This window comes from Nomascus leucogenys, chromosome 11 (genome assembly GCF_006542625.1).
Source record: "Nomascus leucogenys isolate Asia chromosome 11, Asia_NLE_v1, whole genome shotgun sequence".
Taxonomy (NCBI): Eukaryota; Metazoa; Chordata; class Mammalia; order Primates; family Hylobatidae; genus Nomascus; species Nomascus leucogenys.
The window spans coordinates 63129042-63150479 of record NC_044391.1 but is presented as its reverse complement, the minus strand read 5'-3'; the positions used below and the strand labels follow the sequence as shown (position 1 = coordinate 63150479).

Genomic DNA, 21438 nt, shown 5'->3' with positions numbered 1-21438 from the left:
CTACTTAGCTCAAGTCCTTCAAGAAAAGGGTAGGCACTCAAAAATCAGATAAAAGGATGAGCCTCACTTTTCTATGCCTAAGATGCAATGACCTCCCAATCCTATTCAGATAAGCAGTCCCTTCAAAGGAGACAAGGCACTGAAACAATCAGCATAGCACATTATGCTTATTAAAGGCATAATTACAGGCTCAATTCTTTAGCACATATCAGCTAGACACAGAGGGGAAAAAAACTTGTCACAAGCAGCTGTTGATCTTTTGCTTAGTGTTTCCTTTACAAACATATGATCCCGAAGTATAGTCTTAGACCTTTCCTGATTTTAGCTGCTCAAAGGCTAATTTAAGTCGTTACCAACCAATTTCATGTACAGAAGCAAAGGAACACTGAAGGGTGGTGCAGGAGATTTATCATATACCCACATATATTCATATATTCCTGTTGCAACAATGGGAGCAGAAAGCAAGCAGCAAAGGATAAAGAAAACAGTGATACAAATGGCAAAAGAAAGAGCACAAAAAAAGTAAATAGAAATCACTTGATCCTATTGTTGTCAGGTCCTATCTTCCAATGGCCCGTCTATTCTACAGATCTCAGCCTCCTATGGAATGGCTATTCCCAACCAGGAATGGCTAGCCCAGATACCAGCCCACAGATGCCCCCCGTATCCTAGTACCTAGGTCTACTGTTGTTTAACTCTGGTTCTCACAACAGACTAATGGAGCAGTTATACACTTTCCCCATTTCCACAACCGCTATCAGTTCAAGTCTCCCACCCCTTCACAATCCCAAATCAGAGTCTAGCTCAAAACTCACCTCTTTCAGGATTTCCTTCATTCTGCCGTTTGTAGGAGGCACCAGGACGCACGGACTCTATGGAAAGGTGGGCAGGGAGGAATTAACAGCAGCACCTCTGTGCCCAAGAGGAAGAAGAGAAGAACTCAGAAGTAGGAGTGATGAGAACAGGGGCTTCTGAGCATTTTCTGGTGACCCTAAAGTCTTTTCTACCCTACTTTCAAGCTGGGCTGCCTGAGCAATCACCAGTGAAGGGGAATAAATAATGGGAGAAAAAAAATATCAGTTTAAGGCGAGAAGCCAATGGGAACTGTCAGGATAAGACCAGTCAAGGATAACAAGGGCAGAAAGGAATGAGAAAAGGTTCATAGCAAGACAAGACATTGAAAGTTGAAGACAAAGATCACATCTTATTCATCACTGAAAGTACCTAGTCGAATTCTCTCCATCCATAAAGCTGACACTGGAAGGCCTGGGAAAGGAGCACACCTGCATACACGGTCAAAAATCAAAGATGGATCATCCCTACCAGTTAAAAAAGGACAATGGTTGAGCCCCTAATTATCCCACACTTAGAATCTTGAAATATTTTGTTAGCTTCCTTGTCTGCAAATTCTTAATGATATGGATGGAATAATCTTTCTAAACAGCCTAAATATACTAGTAGTCAGGGCTCCCAGGTATTTTTCCAGTAAGATACAAACTCCACAACAATGACTTCAAATCCTTCTACTACAGATCCCAAGTTGCCAATCTTACATTTTTTTTTCTGAGAAAATAACATTTTTTCTGAATTGTTTTGGCACTATCAGCATCTTGCCTTAAAATGTTTCAAGAAACATCATGAAAATATTGCCATCTTACTTTTGCAATAATGTTGAGGATGCAGTATCCTTTTCTCATTATTCACTGATCTTTCTCTGGCATCCAGCAAGTTTTGTTTCTCCTGATAAGCTGATTTGTTTTTATGTGAGGTACACTGTCAACACTATTCTTGATTCTTGTTTTTTTTTTTTTTTTGAGACAGAGTCTCACTCTGTTGTGCAGGCTGGAGTGCAGTGGCGTGACCTTAGCTCAGTGCAACCTCCGCCCCCCAGGTTCAAGCAATTCTCCTGCCTCAGCCTCCCAAGTAGCTGAGATTACAGGCACCTGCCACCACACCTGGCTAATTTTTTTTTTTTGTATTTTTAGTAGAGACGAGGTTTCACCATCTTGGCCAGGCTGGTCTTGAACTCCTAACCTCGTGATCTACCCGCCTCAGTCTCCCAAAGTGCTGGGATTACAGGCGTGAGCCACCACGACCAGCCAAACCCTTAGTTCACCTTCACCTACAGCAATTGCTCAGAGCCTCATGATGGACAATCATTTCATGCACTACTAACTTTATTCTTGATTCTTTTAGCTTTGTTTTGGCCAAACCTTTAGTTCACCTATAGCAACTGTTCAGAGCCTTATGATGGGCATTTATTTCATGTACTACCAACTTTATTCTTACTTTTACTTTCCTATCCTTGTTTTCCTTTTACATAAAATCCTCCTCCACTTATTTAATCCTATTTTATTGAGTGTTTATTTCATTAAGCTGCCTCAAATTTTTTCTTGAATCAAGAGATAACGGTGATATTTCAGAGAAAGGTACTGGAGCCTTAGGCCAATTCATATTAGCTCCTGAGAGTGAATCGTATGCATCCCTTTGAAACTTTGTCTTCAGTTACTCCATGTAGGTAGCTGAACTATGATGAGAATCTACACTCCACAGATATCAGCAAATGCTACAAATCTTATCTTTTTAGCCTTGGAGAGTCAGTTTACCAACACACCACTGTGGATGTGTTTGATTTTGATTCCAAACTTCAGAGACGCTGTAGGCATTACCACATATAATTACAGATTCCCATTAGTATTGTCTTAGGTAGGCTTGGACTATTTAACAGTCTTCTAATAGACTAGTAAAACTACCCAGCTAAATTGCAGTCATGAACAAGTAAGTAGTTATTGTTTTAATTCTCTAAGTTTTGGGTTTTTTTTTTTTGTAACACAACAAGTGATAATAGAAACACCACCACTGTACTTAAACTCTTCATCCCAAAGTTTCCACTGATGTGCTCGTATTAAAACTAAAAGGTCTCATTCTTCTTATCCTCTACTATAGCACTTTAATGATTTATAAACAAGTTTTTCTTAATATTTTGCTATTTGTTTTTCGTATCTTTGTACTTCTGTTTGCCCCCTTACATCTTCATAGCTACCCCTTCCTCTTTCGTTTTTGTTGGTTATTGTTCCTTAAACGTGAGTGTTCCTACTAACCTTAATCTTTTTTTCTATTTTTATTTGGCTCCAAACAATACAATGAATACAAAAGTCTCTAAAATCTGCCTCTTTCACTCATTGTTCTACCTTCTAACTAACAGGCTGCTACTCATTAGCTATTTAGCCATTACCTCAAATTCATCTCACACATGATCTTTGTAAGCAGACACTACCTCCCTGCTTGACAGCAAGGTAAAAAGGTTGAAAACATTCCTGCCTTTGTTGTGACTTGCAAAAGAAAATGAGTTCCACATTAGGATGGAGGAAAGAAACCAGAAAAAAAATTCTGAAAGTGGCAGTACAGACAGCAAAATCCCTGTCTATATATTGATGAGTGAAAGAATAAATGGAAAAAAAGGAAATAAAAAGGAATTTCAAATACTGGTTCCATATAATGTTTTTCCCATTGAGGTGAAATCAAAAGCTGGAGAAGCAGCTTAACATTCCACAACACACTTAGGAAGTTCTGCAAGAGTTTCAAAGTATTTGGTGACTCCTTGAATGCAATGGCTGAGTGCAATCTAATAGGATCTTTTAGAAATACACTTTCTTGCTGCTTTGTTTTCCTGCTAAAAGAAATGATAAATCTAACCAAATTTATCCAATCCTACATCAAGTGCTATTCATCACTGATAACCCAGGTAGGAAAAAAGGACACTGCAGGGGAAAAAAAACAGCATAATCGTAAGAGATGATAAAGTTAGGGGCTATGTCTTGCAAACTATCAGATTCTCAGTGCAGAGCTTGGCAAACAAGGACAAAACAGGTATATTTGAGTGCAAGTCTCATCAAGAAACAAACTTCACCAACACAGATAGTACATTCATCTCTTCTTCAACAGCTGAAGATTTGAAGAGAAATTAAGATATAAATAAATGAAAATGTGGCTACACAGATGATGAGAAAATTTTTTACTGGATCATGGATGAAGATGTGGGAATTTGGGACTCTTGGTTAGGAAGAACATGTTTCTCAGAGATCTACTGACTTACTCAAGAACATATGAATTAGAAAATGAAGAGACACAAGAAAAATGTTCTCATGTTAAAGACACCAAAAAATGACAGAGAAAAGAAACAGGTAGAGGGGTAGAGAAAGCATTGCATCACCTCTGCTTCCCTCAAGATCCATCTTTTGGAAGTCAGAGTTGCAACAAGTTAAAGCAAAGGTCAACTGACTGAATACTTGGAAGTACACTTCCGAGTAGAGTTCTTTAACACATCAGCTAAAACCACATGAGCTCATTTTTAAACATATGAGGAAAACATCATCTGCACACATTATGAACGTTTGCTACTGACAGAATATACTAAGTCCTAAAACGGGGATACAATAAATGCCTATGCATATGGCATTAATTGATTTCTGTTTTAGAACCTTGATCATTAAGACGCCAGAGAAGCTATAGCTATAATCCAAGGATTTAGCTAGAAAACTCATAGCCAAAGCTCTCTTGTAAGTAAACAATGGATCCTCAAACAAGAAGAATATGTTATAGAATCTAATTCAACAGTGCATTAATAGTCTAGATCAAGTGACGGCCTAAAATGTTTCAGGGAACTATTAAATTATACTTTAGGGACTCCACATGATGTAACTCATCCCCATAAACCTTCTTCACTAGCATACTTCACCTTCTACTAAGCCTTCAGATGTCACCTAAAATGTTTATTCCTATTCAATTACTTGCTTGTCTTCCGACTAGATCATAAACTCAGAGGGCAGAGATTGAATCTGTCTTGCTTGGCAAACAATTTATGTTCAATATATGTTTGTTGATTAAGAGATGTTAAGTATTAAACACAACATAGTGGGCTTCAAACCAAGAAATGCTAGGATATTTTGCTAAGAGAATGACTTTATCCCCTCTTCCTGTTGCCTAATATACATGATCTGATGATAAATCCTTATTTCTATATTCCTATTACCTCTTCGAATCTGCAAAGAAAAGCCTTCACCTAAAAGCAGAACTAAATTTCAAGATTTTATCAGAATTTCGACTATATAAGTCTAGAATAGTTTTTTTAAAAAAAAGAATTTCAGCTATAATCAAAAAATTCATGGAGACTTCAGATTTTATTCATAGCCAACCGCTCTTAAGACATATGTCTTTTTCTATTAGATTGACATTCAAAAATGGACTCTATCTTCCAAATATACTTGTCTCAAAACAGTACTTTTAATTACTGTACACTTTCAGTTGTCTTAGATGTATTTTTTGAAAGAATTAAACACTAATGACTAATAGTATTTTTTAAAAAAATACCTTCTATTCTTAATAATGGCTGTTGACATAAGAAAAATAAGGGAAGCTAGGCCTAAAGTTAGAGCTACAGAAAAAAACAACGGCCAAACAAACAAAATAAACAATAAACCTGCAAATCTTGCAAAGTAAAAGTATTTTAAAATTCAACCAAAATGTCACAGAACCTAAATATGTAAGCATCTCTGGTAAATTTGGGATTAATCCCTAGCAAATGTTTAGAATGAATTAACAGAGAGATAGTTTCATCTCAAGGAGCCACAGTGGATTTACAACAACAAAGCAAGATAATCTTTATGTGACTGTTTTGACAGAAGAAATATTTTGTAACTTAAGAGTTTCAAGAAACACCTGACAGGGTCTTCCTTGAGATTCTCAAGTGGAAATGAAAATAAGATAATAGTAAAGATGAGGGATCATAACTGTTGAATAACAACAAACAATGCTGATAAAAGATTCAGGTTAACAGATCTCTAGAGGTTTCCATAGTTGGCCTTATGCTCCTCAACATAAATTATTAACAACTGATACAAAACACATCCAGCATACTTAATTCGCAGATAATACAAGCTGTTCTTATCAGGTGCTAATATACAGAATCGCTAAATGAGATTTTGAGAATTCTATAAGACAGAATAAGCCAAAGTTAATTAGATAAAATGTAGCATTTCTAGTTTTTTTTTTTTTAATGCATTAACTACACACATACAATTGCATCTGAAAAAGTACAGCCTAAGAGGCATTTTGTTTAATGGTATTATATGTGAAAATAGCTTAGGCTTCAGTTGCCTACAATCCAGTAATGAAATGTGGTTGCTAAAATAAAAATTCACTTCTGGTGTTACAAATTACAAGAAACAGAAGGAAAAATAGGAAAGCAAAAGGTCTGGAACATGACAAATAAAAGGAACAGCAAAATAAACCTGGAAAAAAAAACATGAAGAATATGATAGTACTCCTCCAATATGTAACAGGTTACAACACAAAAGGAAGAAATATCTTTATATACGGCTCTATTCAAGTGTGGGCTCTAAGAAGAATAACTAGTATTAAGTAGATGTTACTGAAGAAGATTTTAATTCTTTTATAAAGAATGAGCTACATAAAAGAACTGGATTGTGATTTAGTAAATTTAACACAAGAAGTACTAATAGTTTAACAAAAAATGGGTGTGGGAGACTGAACTTAGTGATTTTTTCATCACTTCTAATGTTACAGCTTAAACAAAAGGCAAATGACAAGCATAAGATAGGAAAGCATGGGATCATTTCAAAGAGGGAAAAAAAGAAAATAAGTATTAGAATTGACAAATGTGGAGATATTTAGATTAATTACAATAAAAATAAACTTCAAGTGAAAAATACACAAGGTAAATATAAAAAAAACAATTTTACCTAGGAAAGTATCATAATACACAGGGAGAAAGGAAATGAGGTTAACTGGGACAATCTGTACTGCTAGCATGTGAACATGGACAACAAAAAGGAACTAAAAATAATATCGCATATCCAGGTCAGCCCAACTAAGTTATAGTAAGAATATTCTTGCAAGTAAAGTACAGGATGAAAACAAGTTGGATTTAGAAGGATAATTAGCTTGAAGTAGTACAAAGTTCCATAAGATTAACTCAAAAGGCTAAGTAGAAGAGATTTAATTAAATGTGTGTGTATGTATGTGAGCACAAAATGGGAAATAAGCAGTTGAATTTTAAAATGTAGTAAAATCACTATAGCCAAACCAATAATGATCATTAAAATAGGAAAAATTAATCTAAAAGTGTGAACAAAAAGGAAAAAAATTAATTTTTTTAAATGAGGGCATAATTATTTTAACCTGTTATTTATACTTATAATAATATTTTAAGTCTTTGTCAAAATTTCAATTTATACTAGAAAACTTAATTTTAACACGTGGCTAATTATCCCAGCTTAAGTGACTGATAAGTGAAGAACCCCATGTCTCAGTCCTCTTTTGAAGAAAAGCCAGGTGCTGCAATATTTGTGACATTTAGATTTAATGCAAAAATTGGTATCTGAAATAGGTAAAATAATTACTTTTCCCATTTGTTGTTTAAAATATGACCTCCATTAACTTTTTTGCAAGATTATCTTATGTAACTATTCTGAAAACAGGAAGGGAAAATAGAAAAAATTTTCACAGTTCAGCCCAAGTAGTTAAGGAATACTTGAAAATGGAGTTTTCCCAGAACAAACTTTTTCTTGATTAAAGAACTTTACTTTCAAAGCTAAATAACGAAAGAAAGAAAGAAAGAAAGAAAGAAAGAAAGAAAGAAAGAAAGAAAGAAAGAAAGAAAGAGAAAGAAAGATAGATGGATGGATGCAGGCATTAACAAAGTCATATGCTCTGTTTCATTCAATTTATCCCATATTTTAGTCTACCAACTTTATCTTTAAATTACTCCAAATATTAAAGGTATGAGCCCTCAAAGGATGAGTGAAGGATATTGGAGATCCAAAGACAGGAGCATCACATTATGGCTCAACCACATTTCATCTCAAGATCTTAAGAGTTTTGGCCATTAAGAGGCCCAAAGCAGGTCAACAGAGAGAAGATGCTCTCCCCCAAAATTTGTTTTTGAGGATAAAAATAAGACTAATTCACTAATAACTATCTTTAATAACTTCATTACAAGCTGTCAAGTAAGAATCTCAAGCTTCTTTTACTCATGCTTTGTTAAAAAGTTTTTATAATCAGTTTCCAAAGATACTTTCTTCTTCTTTAATGAAAATCATTATTGGATATGGATTTAAGTCATACACATCCCAAAAACAGGTCGTAAGGGCAGGGCACAGTGGCTCATGCCCGTAGTCCCAGCACTTTGGGAGCCTGAGGCAGGTGGATCACTTGAGGTCAGGAGTTCGAGACCAGCTTGGCCAACACGGTGCAACCCTGTTTCTACTAAAATACAAAATTACCTGGGCATGGTGGTGCACACTTGTAATCCCAACTACTCAGGAGACTGAGGCAGGAAAATTGCTTGACCCGGGAGGTGGAGGTTGCAGTGAGTTGAGATCGCACCACTGCACTCCAGCCTGGGTGACAGAGCAAGACTCCATCTCAGAAAAAAAAAAAAAAATTTTTAAGGGTCTTAGATGGTATCTGGCTAATTTTGGATATGTCTGTGCATGTGAGCATTCATTAGAGCTTAGAGTAGGGGTGTCCAATCGTTTGGCTTCCCTGGGGCATGCTGGAAGAAGAATCGTCTTGGGCCACACATAAAAGACACAAACAGTAACAATAGCTGGTAAGCTTAAAAAAAAAAAATCGCAAAAAAGCCTCATGTTTTAAGAAAGTTTACAAATTTGTGTCAGGTTGCATCCAAACCCATCCTGGGCTGCATGCGGCCTGCAGGACAGGGGGTTGGACAAGCTTGGCTTACAGATTGTTTATCTTCTTAAGGTTTTTTTTTTTGTGGTAGGGATGGGGTATATAGAAGCAAAAGAAAAAATACTTGTATACTTGTTAACATTAATCTCCACAATAAAACTTTCAGTTACCCACAACTGTCCCAAGCACATTTTGGACAATCAGGCATATATATGGAAGTGGCTTATTTATTTACTTATTTATTTATTTTTAGAGACATAGTCTTGTTCTGCTGCCCAGGTTAGAGTACAGTGGCGTGCTCACAGTTTACTGTAGGTTCAACCTCCTGGGCTCAAGCAATCCTACCTCAGCCTTCTGAGTAGCTGAAAATACACGCATACATCACCATACCCAGCTAATTTTTTAAATTCTTTTTTGAGAGACAGGGGTCTCACTATGTTTGCCCAGGCTGGTCTGAAACTCCTGGGCTCGAGTAATCTTTCCACCTTGGCTTCCCAAAGTGCAAGGATTACAGGCATGAGCTGCTGTGCCCAGCCTGTGTTTGTTTCAAATCCTTAAAATAACCTTCTTATCTCTTGCATCATCATTAATATGCCTGTATCCAAAAATATGTTTTTTGGGAAGCCCCACTCTCTCTCTGCAAATAGTAGACAATAAATGTTTGCTAAACTCAAGAATCTTGCAACAGCTTCAAGGGAAGACAATCTGATGACTCCAAACGGTTTTCCATCACTTTCATCATGTAAGAAGCAAAGGCTGTTAAATTAAAACTCCTATTATTTGAAAAAAGACAGTTAATGAGAAGGACGTTGAAAAGGAAATATCCTGGACTTTTCTGATTTCTGCACCTTGGCTCATAATTCCTTCTAACTAGAAGACAATTCTTTACTTGTAGAAATCTGAAATAAGGCTGAGCCCAAAATGTCATCTCCTTTATGACATGTTCTTACATCCCCAGAGTGTGAATTAATTTTTCTCACCTTGACATGCTCATGTCAATTCATTTATGACATAATAATTATTGTATCAAAGTTATATTTTATATATATTAACATATTGACAAAGTTGGTATCAGCTGGTAAGAAATATATGCATATATTCTAGTTCCCTAGTGACAGGGACATCATTGTATAATACTAATACAGTGCCTTGCACATAGAAGGCACAAGGAAATGTTTTGTGAACAAGCTTTACTGCAGGCTGCAGAGTCTAGAAAGATAAGAATGCTTTCTCTAGAAAAGTAGTTGTGTCATTAATTTACTCAAACACATACTAAGCAACTCAGCCAGCATGACATGCTAAGATTGTACAGAATGCCATGTAGGTTCAGGCATGCCAAATTAAACATAAAAAGAAAATAAAATAAAATTGGGGGTTGGAAAAGAGTAAGAGAGGTTTTCACTCTAAATTTTACAAGGCTGGCCAGGAGCAGTGGCTCACATCTGTAATCCCAGCACTTTGGGAGGCAGAGGTGGGCGGATCACGAGGTCAGGAGTTCAAGACCAGCCTGACCAACATGATGAAACCCCATCTCTACTAAAAACACAAAAATTAGCCAGGCATGGTGGCACGCACCTGTATTCCCAGCTACTCAGGATGCTGGGGCAGGAGAATCACTTGAACCTAGGAGGCGGAGGTTGCAGTGAAACAAGATTGTGCCACTACACTCCAGCCTGGGAGACAGAGCGAGACTCTGAAAAAAAAAAAAAAAAAAAAAAAAACCTCTTTTACATGCTGAAGAAATTAAAGGTAAGTGTCATGCAGAATGCCACTTCAAATAGTTTGAAAAAAATGTGTGTGTATGGTGTTTGTTATACTATTCTATCATCTTTTCTGTAAGTTTGAAATTTTTCAAAATAAAAAGTTTAAAAAATAAATCTCTTACACCTACAAGGAAATCTGACTCAGTACATTCTCATCAGAGGAGACTGTGAGAGAAAAAATGAAGTCTTAAAATACATACTTCTATGTTGAGACTGATGGAAAGAGTATGATTTGCTCCTTTCTGGAGAGTAGCTTCTGCTACTGACACTGGAACCAGATCTGCTGTGTGGAGAATCCTTTCGGCCAACAGGTGATTCTCTGAAAAAAGTATTGTCCCTTTTATGAGGAGACCGCTCTCTCGCATAATGGGAAGAGTAGAAACTTTTTCTTCTAAAGCCATCTCTCATGTCCCTTTGAAAAAAAAAAAAACATAAGTTAATTATACTCTATCTCCTCTATATACAAGCACAATGGCAAAAGCTCTGATTATAAGCTATTCTTTAAATTGTACTCCTGGGGCTGGGCATGGTGGCTCACGCCTGTAATCCCAGCACTTTGGGAGGCCGAGATGGGCGGATCACGAGGTCAGGAGATCGAGACCATCCTGGCTAACATGCGGAAACCCCGTCTCTACTAAAAATACAAAAACAAAACAAAACAAAAAATGAGCTGGGCATGGTGGCAGGTGCCTGTAGTTCCCAGCCACTTGGGAGGCTGAGGCAGAACAGCGTGAACCCGGGAGGCAGAGCTTGCAGTGAGCCAAGATTGCCCCATTGCACTCCAGCCTGGGCGACAGAGCAAGACTCTGTCTCAAAAAAAAAAAAAAAAAGAAAAAAAATTGTACTCTTGGTTCTCTTTTTCTATCACTACCTAACTGTTGAAATCAGCTAACAAAATGAAACAGTATCAGTGAAATATGATTTAGAATGTACCTTTTTTCAGTTTGGAACAGAACCAGGTGGCTGAATGCAAAAGTTACTTTATTTTAGGCAAGCACAAATTCTAAAATGTAAAAAACATACTGTCATATAGTCTCCATTTCTCTTTGCCATTAACAATACACCACACAGCTACCACATTCTCCAAAACACTTAGAAATGCCAAAGATTTCCCAAGTAAGACACTTCATGGCCAGTTACCCCCTTCTAAGTATAGAAACTACTGGTTTTCAAGGGATATGCAATTTGCCCACCCACCCCAGGGACAATGTGGCATTGTCTAGATGTATTTTTGATTATCATAACTGGGGAGGAGAGTACCATTGATGGGTAGGGACCAGGAATGCTGCTAATTTCCTACAGTGCCCAGGACATGCCCCCCAACACCACACACCAAAAAACTCTTCAGTCCAAAATGTGAATAATGCCAACACTGAGAAACCCTGCTATATACCTAATAAATTCTTGCTCTCTGAGTTTGCATCCTCAGTACATAGATTGTTGCCCATCTCTAAATAACTACTTTGTATAAATCACCTCTACTTTTATAAATTAAATTTCTTTATTGAGAAATACCACCAACTCAAAGCACCAAGTAAGCTCTAGTAGTAAAACCTTATAGAGCAAAGCCATTTTAAAATGTCAAACCAAATCAAAATTACTAAATGAAACCATCATCAACTAAGCCTCTATTAAAAGAACACCTAAGAGTCAAACAGGTTTTAATCCATGATTTAACAAATGTACTGCAACATTAAAGAATATTAAATTTCAGAGAGAAGAGTGCTAAGAGACAAACCAATAGCATACAACTTCAAGTGCTTAGAAAATCATTTCAGCATCTTGATTGGCAGCCCATAAGATATAAATAGGCTGTTGTCCTAAAGTTCATTTGAACACTAGCTGATTAATACCCCAAATATATTGTCCCTTCAGACACAAGTAAGTTTCCCTGGGAAAAAGCAGAAAATAGCTTAAATTCATTTATGGTAAATGAACTGGTATAGAACACTAATAATGAAATAGAGCATTAAGGAATTCTAGCACTAGTTTAGTCACTAAAACTACAAGGGTCATACCAACAGCACTGGTTAGCCAGAGTGGTGATATGGGTATTAAATAAACAGGTTTTAGAAATTGTGTGAGGTGCTGGGACCCAATGGTGAGCCAAATGTACACAGTCCCTGCCATCACAGAACTCTCGGTTTAATAGGAGAGGCTGACATTAGACAAATATACATAAAACATGTGAATGCAGTCAGGAATGGATGTAGAGAGACTAATGAGGAACCTAACTTAGTCCAGGCAAGAGGCAGTGGTATCTTAGATGGGACAGGAGCAGGCGAGGGGTCACAAATTTTACATATACAAGAATACACCCTCTAGACTTAATGGGATGTAGTTAATGTTTTACTAATAAAGTGTGAAAGACAGGATGCCAAGCTGATTCCCATAATTTTGGCATGATAGATTAATGAAATGAGAAAAATAAATTTGAGAAATGAGGATGCAGGTGAGAGGTCCACATTTTGATGGGAGCATGTTATATTTAAGATGTTTGTGTAATATCTAGGTAAGCAACTAAAGATACTAGTCTCAAACTCAGAGGAAATTTTTGGCTATCAATATAAATTTGTCTGTAAATAGGCAGTACTTAAAGCCTGGTATAGATGAAAGCAAAGGAAAAAACGAACAGCAGGCCTAGAACATGGGGCTAAAAAACTCTACCATGAAGAGAGAAATGGGCTGTCGAAGAATGGGAGAACAGCCAGAGAAACATTAGAAAGGAGAATGCATTTATCATGGAAGCCAAGGAAAGAGTATTCCAACAAGGTAAATAAAGGTTTCCTACATTGAAATTATATGAGCTCTTATTGGTAACTTGCTTACAGGATAGAGAGCCTACCCTCCTCTACTGAAGAGACAAAATGCTGAACTACAGTTTCCTAATCTGACACCAGATGGCAGTAAAATCACAGCAGTACAGAGCTATCAGTGGCCTGAGGTGGCAGGATACACTTGGGGGATGTCAAGTGTCAAATGTTAATAGCTCAGAGTAGAATAATGTCTCTTCTCCCCTTCACATCGATCCTTCTTCTGCTCCCCACCAATTTAAGCAAAAACATCACAACAGGCCTCAATTTTCATAAGTATCCTTTTTGATAAAGTGGTAATATTAGCCATTTTTTCAGATATGTGTGTGTGTGTGTGTGTGTTACATAATGTATATAGTGTCCACTATATGAACAGCACTATAGGGAATTACTCTTGCTTTGAAGAAGCTAAGTATATTGGGAAAGGGGGGTAGGGTGAGAGGGGGTGAGGACCAAATGTTTAAGAAGGCTGGTACAAAGTTACAAAGGTAACTTTGTAAATAGATGGAAAACTGATCCAGGACTTAAGGAAAGATGAGATTTAGATTAATATTATCTAACAGAAATATGGCCAAGCCACAGAAGAAGTAGTCATATCTACAGTAAAGAGAAACAGGTCAAATTAATTTTAGCACTTTATTTTACTTAACCCAATATATCCAAAGTGTTACCAACATGTAATTGACATTAAAAAAATTTGGTAAACTATTTTACATTCTTTTTCAACCTAAATATTAAAAATCCAGTGTGCATTTTATGCTTACAGAATACTTCAGTCTAACCTGACGATATTTCAAGTGCTCAAAAGGTACATGCAGTTAGTAGCTTCCACACTGGACAGCACAGATTTAGATGGTGGGAAAAGCATCACAAACTTTAGAAAAAGCAGTAACAGATTAAAGTACTATGTGAACAAGAACTGAAGTAGTTAGAACAGTAAGACCTTAAGAAAGCAGTGAGTGAAAAGCAAATGTAGAAAACTTTTAAAAAGAGAAATGATAGTATCAAATACTGCAAGTCTCGGGGAGACTGCATTTAAGACCTAGGAGATGGCCAGGTGCACTGGCTCATGCTTACAATCCCAGAACTTTGGGAGGCAGAGGTGGGAGGACTGCTTCAGCCCAGCCAGGAGTGTAAGACCAGTATAGGCAACACAGAGAAGCCTGTCTCTACAAAAAATTAAAAAATAGCTGAGTGAGGTGGCACCCACTGGTACTCCCAGCTATTCAGGGGGCTGAGGTGGGAGGATCACTTGAACCTCACAGGAGAGGCTGCCGTGAGCCATGATCGTGCCACTGCACTCCAGTGTATGTGACAGAGCAAGACTCTGTCTCAAAAAAAAAAAGAAAAAAAAAAAAACACCAGGCCAGGCGAGGTGGCTCACACCTGTAATCCCAGCACTTTGGGAGGCCAAGGCGGGATGGATCACTTGAGGGCAGGAGTTCCAGACAGGCCTGGCCAACATGGTGAAACCCCATCTCTACTAAAAATACAAAAATTAACTGGGTGTGGTGGTGCATGCCTGTAGTCCCAGCTACTTGAGAGGCTGCGTCAGGAGAATTGCTTGAATCCAGGAGGCAGAGATTGCACTCCAGCCTAGGCAACAGAGTGAGACCCTGTCTCAAAACAAAACAAAAAACACCTAGAAGTCATTTGATCTGTCAGTCCAAGAGTCCAGTAAAATTCTGGAAACCAAAGCAGATTGCAAGAAATTAAGATATAGCTAGTGAAGAAGTTAAAAGCCATAACTTTTCTTCCAAAACAGGCTGAAGGAGGGAAGATGGGAGGGAATGGTATTTTGAGGAAAGGGGCTTATTTGACCATTACTGAAGGCTGATAGAAAAAAGCCAATTCAATATAAAAGGGGAAACTGATAACCCAAGACACAAAAATGTTAATGGTAAAGAAGGAGCCAAAAGTCAACTGGAGAAAGTGAGACAAAGGGACTAAGTAGAAGAGAAGAATATGAAAAGAGTAAATAGAAAAACTCTTATTTCAAGAAAATAAAATACAACAGAGTTCTCATCAGAAGGCCTTTGTCTCAGTAATTACAGAAGTCATCAAAAAAGTAAAGAAAGAATGAATGTGAATGGAGGCTTTAGGCAGATTAGAAAGTTTTACTGATCCTCTGGGGCAAAGCATTAATTAGAGCAATCCTTCTCAAAATGTACGTCCATAGACCTACCGGCCTCAGCATTTGCAGGAAAGGTGATAGAAATGCAAATTCATGGGCATCAACCCCCACCAGCTGAATTAGAATCTCTAAGGGTGTGACTCAGGATTCTGGATAAGGCTTTCCAGGTGATTCCTATGCACATGAAACGTGAAAAAGGACTGAATTAAAGAACCTCACTAGCATGTAAGAGCTGTATGTAAGTGAACTGTTCAGAAGTCAGAAAGCAGAAATTCAGAGTTCACGACAAAGGCAAAACAATTCCCAGTGATGAAAGTAAGGCCTGGCCATGCCTGTGGATATATAAAGTTCAAAAATACAAGAAACAACTCGAGTTAAACGTGGCATTAAATCAGGATACAGAGGCAGATTGGATAGAGAAGATTGTGAGTCAGAAATTGTAATCATCAAGGAAGAAGGAATGGACTCGTGGAAATTCATCAGAGAATACAGTAGGACAGGGTGGTGTAAATGAGGATGTCCAAAGATGATGTGGAAACAGAGGCTTGGAGAAAGTAATGAGGAGGAAGAAATATGCCCGAACTCATCTCAAGAATCGAGGAATTAGGAGGCAAGTAAGTTGGGGGAAAAATTTCAAATCTCCTTCCATTCCTTAACAACTGGATGACCTTGACCAAGTTATTTAATCTCCTTAAACTTTAGTTCCCTCAACTATAAAGTGAGGAAAATAATAATACCTACTTCACAGAGTTGATGTGAGGAATAAACAAAATATATGTTAAAAATTCAGAACAGAACCTGGCATACAGCACTCAAAAGATGTTAGCTATGTCTATTTACCCTATTACCCTGGTATTACTTCCATTAAACCAGTAAAAGGTTTGCAGCAAGAAAGAGCCAGGCATGCCAATACAACTGCCTGATAGCTGTATGTCATTCAGGAAAGCAAAACTATGGAATCTTGCATGTCTCTAAGAGTTTAAAACCAAGCCATAATAAAGCTTCTAGAAAAAGACTTCAGCTTGACTTCCCAGGGAACTTACTTTACAAAGGATGAAATGCTGAGAACTTCAGTAAAAGAGTCTTTATACAGATAAAACATATGAAGTAAAGTAGGCAAAAATGCAGCTCACTAAACTAGGGGTCAGAAAATGTTTGCTCTTTCAAAAGCCAAATAATATTTTAGGCACTGTGGCTATATGGTCTCCATCACATCTTCTCAACATTCCTCTGACACAACAGCAGCCACTGATAACATATAAACAAATGGGCATGGCTGTGTTCCAATATAATTTTATTTACAAAAACAGACACCTGGCCAGATTTGGCCTATGGGTTGTAATTTGTCAATCTCTAATCTAAATAATTATGCACTTCCTGAAAGTTTTCAAGCACAATTTATTAAAGAAGAAAGAGGCTACCTACAGCTTTATATTTCCCACAGAATATCAAGAAAGGTATGGATTTTTTCACCTCATCTTTTACCAATATCTTAAAATTTTTGTGCTTTAAAAGTTTAATTGTATTTTGGAAAGAAAAATTAATTAATGATAGAAATGTTTTGGCTGGTTCATATTTTGTTCTCTACCAGAGATCTGACGAAAAGCCCTTCTTAAAATATGTTGCACAGAACACTAATCCACAAAATATTAGTATTTCCCATTCTACTATAAAAGGGGGTTCTGTGAGAAATAACTTTGAGAAACACATTTACTTAGAGTTCCACATCTCAGATTACTCCTTAATGGCAGATACAGATTCAACAATTAATTCATCTACTTATATATGGCCTTTTGACCTTATTCTAATTAACCTCTCTGAGCTTCATTTTCCTAACCTCTCCAGACACAGCAATTCTGACATGAATGGTATCTAGATTACAATTTCAGGTTTTAGTCTTTCCATCATCAGTTATCACATTTTTAACCTTACATGAATACATGGATTCTCAAGCTTTAAAATATTTTATATAACTGAGACAATTTGGGGAGGAAAGCAATCGATTCTTATTATAACACATATCATGATAAATTCAGGTGAATTGAAAAGCTAAATGTTTGGATGGAAAAGACAGAAGAAAAAGACCCCCCATCCACCCAAAACAACTGTAAGAAAAAAAAAAATTTGTAAGTATACAGGAAGAGCCATTTTGTATCAAAATACCAAGTATAAACTATATACAGAAAGGCCTCTAAGGTGAAAATTAGAATTAGATTTAAAGCAAATTTCCAATTAAAAGAGAAAATTTCAACATCAATGCCAGTCTTAAATATTAATATTTAATAATTTATTTTTGGCTGGGCACAGTGGCTCACACATGTAATCCTACCACTTTGGGAGGCCGAGGCGGGACGGATCACTTGAGGTCAAGGAGTTCAATACCAGCCTGGCCAACAAGGTGAAACCCTGTGTCTACTAAAAATACAAAAATTAGCTGGGCGTGGTGGTGCACACCTGTAGTCCCAGCTGCTTGGGAGGCTGAGGCAGGAGAATCGCTTGAATCCAGGAGGCGGAGGTTACAGTGAGCCAAGATCGTGCCACTGTACTCCAGCCTGGGGCAACACAGCAAGACTCTGTTTCAAAAACATAATAATAATAATGATTTACTTTTAATCTTTTAATGAATGCTAGCAAAACCACTAAGAATAAGATGAACACACTAATAAAAAACAGACAAACGATATGAAGATAATTCAATGGAAGACAGACAAAAAATATCACCTCACTAAATATTAATATTTAAGGACAAAGTTAAAATAAGTTTTCTCTATTAAATAGGCAAATGATCTCCTCTAACCAGTTACTGTGCCAAAGAATTAGATCTAGGAAAGGATTTTGTTTAGATGTAAGGTAAGACATAAAGTTGCTTAGTTTGACCTTTCCATGGTGTCTTAATTAAAAAAAAAAAAAAAGAAACTAAGACTTTGATTTTTCATTTTTACTTGATTTATCATAAATTGTGTTTTTATACTAGGGGATAAAAATTTAACAGAAATAGGACTCAACTGTTTTGTAAAACTAACATCATGTGCACTAGTATCTGAGAGTATTCACAGAGTACTCACCATTATTCATAGTAGCTGTATATGTACCTCTGTTAGTGTTGGAAGGAAAATTAAACAGTAATAAACATCAAGATACCCTTCTCATTTATGGATTAGTGGAATTCTTTATAAATAATCTCTTCTTTTTTCCCTCAGATATAGAAACTCTCATGGTTGACATTTGAAACCTAGTGCAAACTATGTTCAACAGTTAATTGTGATGAGAAGAATGAGAAAGAATTAAAAGCATTCTGCAACATTTTGTGAAACTAAGCCTAGAAAAAGTCAGATATTTACAGACATGAATGTACGGATGTGTACAGAGAGAAAAAAAATTGTTCATGAAGATAAGAAAGGTGTTCTGACAGTCAGAAAAGTATAATATTTGCAGTCCTATCTAATATTTTATCTCTGTGTGGACCCTAAAAGTTTAACCCTGATTTGTGGGCCAGAGTAGTATTTCCCTTTTTAGGACCATTAAATCCCTAGTGATTGCTAGCCAAACCCAAGTGTTGCATATTATTCGTGATAAAGCTTAAGTAGACACTTAATCTTTAAAAAAATTCACTCAGCCTCCAGGAAAGTTCTAAAACCTGTGTCTAAAATGCCAACTCACAACTAGGGCACAGTGGCTCAGGCCTGTGATTCCAGCACTTTGGGAGGCTGAGGCAGGCAAATTGCTTGAGCCCAGGAGTTAGAGACCAGCCTGGGCAACACAGGGACAGGGAAACCCTGTCTCAAAAACAAAAACAAAAACAAAAACAAAACAAGAAAGGCTGGGCGCAGGCTCACACCTGTAATCCCAGCACTTTGGGAGCCAAGGAGGGCAGATCACCTGAGTTCAGGAGTTCCAGACCAGCCTGGCCAACATGGTGAAACCCCATCTCTACTAAAAATACAAAAATTTGCCAGGCGTGGTGGTGTGTGCCTGTAATCCCAGCTACTCAGGAGGCTGAGGCAGGAGAATCACTTGAACCTGGGAGGCGAAAGCTGCCGTGAGCCGAGATTGCACCACTGCACTCCAGCCTGGGCAACAGAGACTCTGTCTCAAAAAAAAAAAAAAGTGTCCAATACTAGCGGTTAGCTGTAAAAACCACTCAGTATCAACTTGTATAATTTTGTTTGTGCAAGTATCATCTCGATTTTAAGAATTTTTTTGTTGTTTTATGAATAACCCTGAAGCATGCTAAATAGAGAAAGAGTATATTAAAGTCTGGACATATTTTTAATACTGTTCCATAAATCACCAGGTAAAAACTGCAAGTAAGACATAGGTCCATTTACCATGGAGAGAAAACTTACAACAAAAGCCTTCAAACTATAGGTTTCTAGCTATGTTGAAAATGACGGTATCAACATGTATGATACCATGCATTCAATACAATGAACTATACGACGAATCAAAAAGGGCCTTTGAAGAAATATAAATAACAATACAACCAGGATTATGAGGCCTCCAAAAAACACATCTGATGAAACTGATGCTTTTTATTATTAAAGAGTACACAGCCTGAGAGTTAGGACAGTGTCTTTGGCTATATCGCAAACACTTCAGCTATACTGCCTGGCATATAAAAGACGCAAAGTCATCAGGAGAATGGAGGAAGGGAAGAACTAACACCCCATAAGGCACTGTCTCTCAAAATGTGGTCCTTGAACCATCTGTGATTGCAGATTACTTTAGATGCTTATTTGAAAAGCAGATTTTTGAAGCTCAGATTCTCCTGTTAATACAAATCCCCAAGGTAATTCCAGCCCCTCACATCCGTCAAACCAGGTAAGCAGTGATAGAACCCTCAGTGTCAGCAGATATATGTTCACCGGTTATGAGTAAAATTTGACAAAGTGGGAGAAAGGGATACAAGGGAAGGGAAGAGTGGGGAGATGGAAAGCATTTACTTCTTATTCTGAACCTCGTTTTTCTCTCCTTCCCACATCCAAATATACACAAATATTGACATAAAATATTGGCTACTTCGTTTCCAGTCAACAGGGACTTCCAAAAAGAATTAAGATTTCAAGAATTATTTTGAGAAAGCAGCCTGGTAATTAGCAAGGCAAGCTTAAGAATAAGTGAAGTACAACCTCAAATATCTTTTATTTTAAATGTGGAAACGGAAAAGCACGGGCACTGCAACTTAAGCTAAGGAATTTTCCATATCACCTCTTCTTCTATCCTATCAAAAAATCAAACACCTGTCTGCCTGCTTGAGTTCAGATTAGAAGTTTGGTGTGGTCAAGTTCAAGGTTCTTTCCACAAAATCACATGTTTACAGTTAAAAGTATTCTAGGAAAAGTAGAACAAACAAACAAAAGTATTCTAGGCATAAGATATGGACTAAGAGATCTTCCAACTAGAACTTTTTTTGTTTTTTTTTAAGGTGGAGTCTCCCTCTGTCGCCCAGGCTGGGGTGCAATGGCATGATCTCAGCTCACTACAACCTCCACCTCCCCAGTTCAAGCGATTCTCCCACCTCATCTTCCTGAGTAGTTGGGATTACAGGCACACACCACCATGCCCAGCTAATTTTTGTATTTTTAGTAGAGACGGGGTTTCACCATCTTGGCCAGGCTGGTCTTGAACTCTCCATCTCAGGTGACCCGGCCGCCTCGGCCTCCCAAAGTGCTGGAATTACAGGCGTGAGCCACCACGTCCAGCCTAGAACATGTTCTTTAAGAAAAGAAATCTTATCTGTGTTATTCACAGTTTGATCTCTAATACCTAAAACAGTGCCTGCTCTTATAGAGGTAAGATATGCCTAAATTACTAAACAAAAATACCAAAAAATATAATGATTCAAACACAAAAGAAGTCTAACAATGACGAAAGAGTCAAGGCATCCCAGGAAGGTGAGAAACTCTGCCCCATGCAATTTTATCCAAGGACCTAGGGTGACCACTGTTCTACTATTTCAACATGTGGCTTTGAAGGTCACATATTTGATGTCATTCCACTCTAAGGCTTACCC

The 21438-nt window shown here is 37.3% G+C and overlaps 1 protein-coding gene across 22 annotated transcripts in view; it reads right to left on the bottom strand.

The window, feature by feature from the left end:
- The window catches only part of PPHLN1 (periphilin 1), a 125322-nt gene that overhangs the window by 63233 nt on the left and 40651 nt on the right, over window positions 1-21438 (bottom strand). For 13 of the 22 annotated variants that reach the window (XM_030822651.1, XM_030822654.1, XM_030822660.1 and 10 more), the window contains one exon: window positions 10679-10890. In XM_030822651.1, coding sequence (XP_030678511.1) covers window positions 10679-10890 — 212 coding nt within the window. Of the gene's footprint in view, window positions 1-815; window positions 873-10678; window positions 10891-21438 lie in introns of all 22 variants that reach the window. The other 9 variants (XM_030822656.1, XM_030822658.1, XM_030822648.1 and 6 more) reach the window with 1 other exon arrangement.